This window comes from Mus caroli, chromosome 15, assembly GCF_900094665.2.
Source record: "Mus caroli chromosome 15, CAROLI_EIJ_v1.1, whole genome shotgun sequence".
NCBI lineage: Eukaryota > Metazoa > Chordata > Mammalia > Rodentia > Muridae > Mus > Mus caroli.
The window spans coordinates 77611399-77618385 of NC_034584.1; the positions used below are offsets into that span (position 1 = coordinate 77611399).

The 6987-nt window shown below is 53.5% G+C and overlaps 1 protein-coding gene across 2 annotated transcripts in view; it reads right to left on the bottom strand.

The window, feature by feature from the left end:
- Scube1 (signal peptide, CUB domain and EGF like domain containing 1) overlaps window positions 1–6987 on the bottom strand; it is a 119777-nt gene that overhangs the window by 4893 nt on the left and 107897 nt on the right. For both annotated transcript variants that reach the window (XM_021183319.1, XM_021183320.2), the window contains 4 exons: window positions 4975–5178; window positions 3704–3865; window positions 2258–2425; window positions 1246–1407 (listed from right to left, as the gene is read on the bottom strand). In XM_021183319.1, coding sequence (XP_021038978.1) covers window positions 1246–1407; window positions 2258–2425; window positions 3704–3865; window positions 4975–5178 — 696 coding nt within the window. The remainder of the gene's footprint in view (window positions 1–1245; window positions 1408–2257; window positions 2426–3703; window positions 3866–4974; window positions 5179–6987) is intronic.

The window sequence follows — 6987 nt, forward strand, 5'->3', positions numbered from 1 at the left end:
TGGCACTCACTTTGTAGACCAGGCTGGCCTCGAACTCAGAAATCCGCCTGCCTCTGCCTCCCGAGTGCTGGGATTAAAGGCGTGCGCCACCATGCCCGGCTAACATACATATTTTTTAAAATTTATTTTTAAAAAAGTTTTTTCAGTTGAATATAATATTTAATTAATCTTTTAAAACGATGTGGCTGAGGATCCCTCCTCATTTGTATGCTACAAGGGGTAACTTGGCAAAGTTGGGGACAGCCCTGGACAAAGGGTTGACCCAATTGTCAACCTTGTAAAGGCTTCTAGGAGGCTCTAGATCTGGCCAGCATTCAGGAAGGAAGTGTGAAACTCGGAGAAACAGCTTAGCATGCCTGCCGGTGCACACCATTAGCCTCAGCACTCAGGAGGCAGAGGCAGGTGGATCTTTGTGAGTTCAAGGCCAGCCTGGTCTACATAGCTAGTTCTAGGCCAGCCAGGGCTACATAGAAGGATCCTGCATAGAGAGACTCTCAAAAGAAAAAAGAAATAACAGAAGTAGAAAAACACCTCTTAGAAGTTGAGTAAAAGCCCTAATTTAGTATCCTGCTAAGCCAAGAGCTGGGGGTTTATAGGAAGGGACAAGCTGTCTGCATTATGGTTTTTTGGTTTTTTTTTTTGAACCCAAGTCTCTCAGATACCCACAAGGCCTTTCTGTTTCTCCTCCAGTCCTTCCACACTGGCCCATTCTCAGGTCCCCGTTTTCCCTTGCTTTCTGGCGTTTATACAATGCCAGGTGATGGCTTAGGTCGTGATGGCTTCTATAGCTGAAGGTGGGCATTTGGAGGCTGCCTCATAGCCTGCCACCTGCAGGCACAGAGCCTGCTTTCTATCCCTGGGTACCTAGAAACTAGAGCAGGGTCTGGCCTGGGCTAAGGCTCAGGTCATGCCAAGCATGTATGTAGCCACACAGCCTTGTTGCTTTAACTTCTTGTAGTCCAAGATGTCCCAAGAGAGGGGACCCTGCCACACCAATTGGATGTCTAGTAAGAGCGGTCTGTAATCTCTGAACCCCATCTTCCTGATCTCTATGTGGTCCCTTCCTTTTATGTCCCCAGCACCGAGCAGGTAGGTATGTAATCATGTTTACTGTACAGTGGGCAGAGCATGGGCTGTCCCACCTTGCCAGGGCTCAGTGGTCTCCTTTCAGAACGTGTGGTCAGGTCTTACTTACCCCCTCCCCCATTGCCCAGCGTTCCCATCTTCTGTGGGAGTGACACTTACTCTTGCAATGTGTGACGTTGGTGGAACCATCAAAATCGGTGCTGGTGTTGCCCGGACAGGAGATGCAATGGTTCTGGCCAAACTCGGGCTGATAGGTGCCCACGGGACAGCGGATACACCGGTGGGTGGTGGTATTGTAGTGGTGTCCGGGAGAGCAATGTACTGTAGGGGAATACGTGGGTGGGGTGCTGGTGGGCGAGGGCAGGAGATCCCCTGTGCTCTCAAGACCCTCCTCACCAAAAGACCTCTCTGATTTGTCTCACCATCATGGGGTAAGTAAGCCTAAGCTATATGCCTCATAGTGAGGGTGAGGAAGGATGCTGATTACATCGAGGATGTGTGGGGCTCCAGCCATATAGTGACCACAGTAAGGACCAAATGTACTTGAGGGGTACAGTGGGCGTGACTGGAGGTGAGTGGAGGGCTACACCTGACACCTCTACCAAAGTGAATGGGCAGTGGAGCAAAAAATGGGGCTTGAGAATTCTGTTTCTGGAACTGAGTGGGAGGTGACACAGGGTAGTCCGTGTGTCAGGGGACCCTCTGCCCGTGGTATTGATGGTCCAACCTTGACCGGCAGCACACAGGGTCACAGAGGGCCAGCAGGGAAGAGGATGGGGAGGGGAGGGTCAGAGAGTGAGTGAAGAGGGCATGGTCTGGGTGCATTGGAGAGAGAAAGCCTGGTATTTCTGCTTTGGTGGGGCCCCTTTGCCACTGCCTGTCTATATATCCTCCCCATATCTCATCATCCTCTCTTCCTCCTCTTTCTTTCTCCCAGTAGCCCATCTACTCCCTTGAGGTGCTGGTATCCCCCGCTTTTGACACTTCCGGTGCTCAGCAGGCTCAGAGTCTAGCTGCTGTCTCTTTCTGGTGTCTGACACGGTATACTGGTAATTCCATGCCCACTGCTGGAGTCTCTAGACCCCTCCTCTGACTTTAGGGTTGGCCTTGCGAAGCAGAAAATGATGTGGTGGTGGTGGGGGAATGTATCCCTGAGTAGCTGGCCCCTCACCTTTGGCCTCGCAGTCCTGGAAAGAGGCGGTACCCGTGTGTTTGGTGAGCAGCCCGCCTCCACAGGGGAAGCAGCCGGTTCGCCCAGGCTCGGGCTGGTATGTGCCCACAGGGCAGGCCTGGCAAGGCTTGAACCCATCCGCTGAGAAGTAGCCTGGAGAGCACTGGCCTGGAAGTCAGAAGTCACGGCTCAGGTAGGGGAGAGGTGCTGCAGTGGCTACTAAGATTTGAGAGGTTGGCCCTGCCCTTCCTGGTAAAGGTACCCTGGGCAACTTAGGTTGGAGTTTGCAGGCCCTGGGTCTTGAGGCTGACAGTTGTCTACTGTATGGCTTTGCCAGATTGCCCTCCCATCTCTCAGCAGCAGCAATGGCTGGGGCTAAGTAAGGAGCAAGGGGGCCTCACTGTCAAGCTGGGGTACAGAGGAGGAGGTGTTTACACCCCAGCTTCCCAGGGGCAGGTCTCAGGTGCTCACAGAAGGAATAGCCTAGGGTTCTAGGCTGATGCCGTCTGATCTGTCAGCTGGACAGGCCAGAATAGGGGGAGGAGGGAAGGGAGGGTCTTTGAGAACCAAGGGCCTGGCTGGGACAAAAAGGGACCCAAGGAAAGCCACCCTGAGCTCAACACCTCCACAGAAATGTGGGCGCAGATGTTCCAATATGGAGTGGGTGTAATGTCCTCTTGACCCAGTCTCTGAGATTCTTAGCCTCCATCCAAGTGGAGACTGTCCCCTCCCATGGCTACCCTGTGCTTTCTGGCTGCCATTGTCCTAGGAATCCCATTCCTGGGGACCAGAGGATCAGGGAGTAGCTGGCACCCACAGGGCCTCTGGTTGGTCTCTGGGTGGGTTCTCGTGTGCCTTGGAGAAGGCTTGGAGGTCTCTGCTCTTCACCCACCCTCATGGACACTATCCCTTTCCAGGGTTGAGCCCTTGGTGTGCGTTCTCTAGAGTGAGCCCAGTATGGCCCAGTGGGAGAGTCCAGTGGGGAACTCTGATTCATGTTGCTCAAGGGGCTGAGTGGGCTGTCCATGGCAGGGCTGAGTGATAATACAACTGCCCCTGCTATTAAATTGAAAATTGGCATCTCATCCACCAACAAGGCAAACAGCATGCTAGGTTCTTTATGTGGAGAAAGCTCTGGCTGAAGTCGATCTCCTGACTTGGGTGGAGCATCTCTCAGAACGTGGAGTGTCTTTTAAGCACCCGTGTTTTCTGTGACCAGCCACACCTCAGTCTGTCAGTGGTTGTATGGACATGCTGTAAGGCCTTTCTGTGCATGGTGACTATGTAGACACTATGTCTTTGGAAAGGGTAGAGCTTCCGACAAGGCCACCGTTTATAACTGCACATGGCATTTGCTTTGGCTCAGGGAGCCTTGTGAGAGGCTGATGGGCCCTGTCGGGAACTTGTCCCCACCTGACCCCCTCCCTCCAGGTGGGCCACACTCGCCTCCACATTCGGATACGTTGCGGGCACCAGCCAGACCCAGCCCTTCACTGCTGGGGCATGGTGTGCAGCTGAGCTGGCCTTCCATGTCCTGGTAGGTTCCCGACACGCATGGCACGCACTGGCCTGGGTCACCACTGAAGTAGGTGCCAGGAGCACATGGTACTGCAGAGACAGAGCAGAGATATATGGGTCAGAGGCCATCCCTTGTGTGCAGATAGGACACAGCCCTTATCCCTGGGGCTCTAAGAGTCTATCCAGGAGAGCAGAGAGCACCCAGGTGGCAGGCATTTATGATGACCCTATAGGCCACACCCTGCTGCTCTTTCTGTGTATTCTACACAGCCCTTCCCCATAGCTGGGCTCTGGGTTCCATCTGGACTTCTGTGTCTCTGACCTATATCCCACTCTCAGCCTTGCTTTTTGGTTTTACTCAACATCCCTATCCCCGAGATGTTTCTACCAGACCTTCCCACCCCAAACCTCTTTCTCCTTTCCTGCCTGTTTGGGGAAGCTGGCACCCAAGAACGCAGCCTGGGGACCAGTAGAAGGTGTGGGCAAGAACAGATGCTACACAGTGTTCATAGCTGGAATATACCCAATTTTTGGTTTGGTTGACTAGCTTTCTGAAAACTGGAAATGATTCCCAGATAAGTTGTTAAAAGTGAGAGAATGACATCACCAAGCCCCTCACTGTCCCGCATGGAACTCGTGCACATGCGCAGATCATGTTCTCTGTATGGCTTCCTGGGTCTGCCTGTGGTTGCAGCCTCCAGCCTCTCTCCTACAGCTTGCTGGGCCTGGTCTCCCCATTTCTTGGATGGACACTCTGGGGTGTGTGTGTGTGTGAGGGAGGGAATGAGGGAGGGGGGAATGGGAAGCACTGTGCATCTCAGACCTGCCTCAACCTCCCAGTTCCTCAGCCTGAGGGCTCAGCTCACACACCTCCTTTTGAACCACACTGAAGGACTAGAGCAGGGCCCAGTCTGTTCCCCTGGGCACTCATGCCTCACTTCTGTGACTTTGCTGCCCTGTCCTGTGTCTGTTCCCTCTTCTGAGGCAATGGTGAGGATCCCCTACTCGGTCCAGCACCGGAAGGGAGGGAGTGTGCTTTAAATGACAGTGATACAGCAAGCGCTCTCCTGCTTGGCAGGCTAGTCCCTCTGTTCCTGCCACATACCATATATCTGTCTACCCTGTGGTCACTGCTGTACACTGGGCTACCAGTGCCAGGAGGGATAGAGGCAGAGTCTGGCCCACAAGTACGGACTCACCACACTTGCCGTCCTGTAGTATTTGGCCTAGGCTGCATGTCCCGGTCCCCTCCAGTGCCTTGGCTGGCCGCTGGGCCACCTCGTACTCAGTGCCCGAGACCTGGACGTAGAACTGGTGCCGGCCGATGGACTTGCGCAGAATCTTGATGGCGGCCTGCAGGCTCTGCTCGGCACGCTTCCGCATGCAGTCTGCTTCGCAGGTGCCTGAAGGGGTGAAGGAACCCAGTGAGAGTCACTAGCTAATGACTGTCTTCTCTGCTCAGGGCTCCCCCAGCCAGGCCCTGTGCTGGGCTTCTGTCTAAACCATGTCAGTACACTCACAGTAGACCCCAGTTGGGGTATGGTGTATGTGTGTGGGGGGGCATTGGAGGTGTCAGACAGAAAGAAAACACTGAGGGTCTCAGAGGCCACAGAGCAGATCTGAGTCTGAGCAAGGCCTCTGCCCATTCGTGAGGACTGCCACTGTCCCCAGAGTAGTGCCCTCCAGGGCTGTACAGATGGCTTAGTTGGTTAAATGTTTGCTCTGCAGTCATGAGGAGCTGAGTTCAGATCGCCCAGGTCCCACATAAAAATCAGGTGTGTGTGTAACAGCTCTCCTGACCCCCGGTTTGAAGGCATGGTCCCTTGTTACCTCCTTCCAGCCTAGCAAGGCTGGCTGTGACCATCTGCTGCCCTGCCGCTTGAGCGGCCACCTCCTGTACTGCTCCTTTGTGCCACTACCTGCCTGAGGCTCAACCTGCCAGAGGCCGAACCGGTTCTCTTCCAAGAATCTTCCAGGGTTAACAACCGAACTGCGATCTTTGCGAGTTCCCACTAAAAGGCTGACCTATCTACTTCAAAGGAACTTGGCTTGGCCAGGGACGGGCCTCCCCTTTTCTTTATAAAGCGTGTTTGCTGACATTAAAATTGAACCTTGAGCAGAAAGCTTGTCTTGGTTCCTTCCTTATCTCGCGCAGCCCAGCCCTTCTTCTCTTCCAGGTTTCCAAAATGCCTTTCCAGGCTAGAACCCAGGTCTGTGATCTGCTGGCCGGACACAACAGTCCCTAGCTAGCAGTGCCGTCTGGAGAGGTTCTGAACCCCTTTGGTGGCATGGCTTAGCTAGCGGATGTAGGGACCTAGGTCCCTCTGTCTCTCTCTGCTTCCTGCTTGCCTTTGCTCTGCTTCCTTGCCGATCCCTGGGTGACGGTGTCCTGTTCTCTCTGATCCCTGTGCATCTCCCTGCTCGGTTCCTCTTCCTGGGCCCCATTCCTCACCACTTCGGCCAGAAAACTTTAGATTTCTGTCTCTAGTTTAGAAGGCTTCCCACACCTTCCCTTGCCTATGTATTCTCACAGGCCTGCCACCCAGCACCGATGACATACACACATCTGCTTCCCCACAGATGAGAGTACTTCTAGGGCGGTGGCCATGGCCACGATGCCCACGGCCCAGACCAGACACACATTGCCACAGCACAGCTGCCAACAGCAGCCGGTTCTGTCATGGCCTACCACTGGAGCCAGGAGGGATGGGTATGTGCCCGAAATCCCAGCATTCAAGAAGTGGAGGCAGGAGGATGAGCAGTGAGGATTATACTCAGCTGCCTATCAGCTTGGAAGGTAGCCTGAGCTACATAAGACCTCATCCTAGGAGCAAACAACCCAAGCTGGGCCTGGTGGGGCCACGCCTTTAATCCCAGCACTGTGGAGGCTGTGAGTTTGAGTCTAGCCTGGTCTACATAGAGAGTTCCAGTACAGCTAGGGCTGCAAAATCGATAGAACCTGTCTCAAAAAGACTATTACTACTACTACTACCACCACCACCACCAACAACAACAACAACAGAGAGTTCCAGTATAGCTAGGGCAGCATAATAGTTAGAACCTGTCTCCAAAAGACCACTAATGATAACAACAACAGTAACAACAACAGTAACAACAACAGTAACAACAACGACAGTAACAACGACAGTAACAACAACGACAGTAACAACGACAGTAACAACAACGACAGTAACAACGACAGTAACAACAAC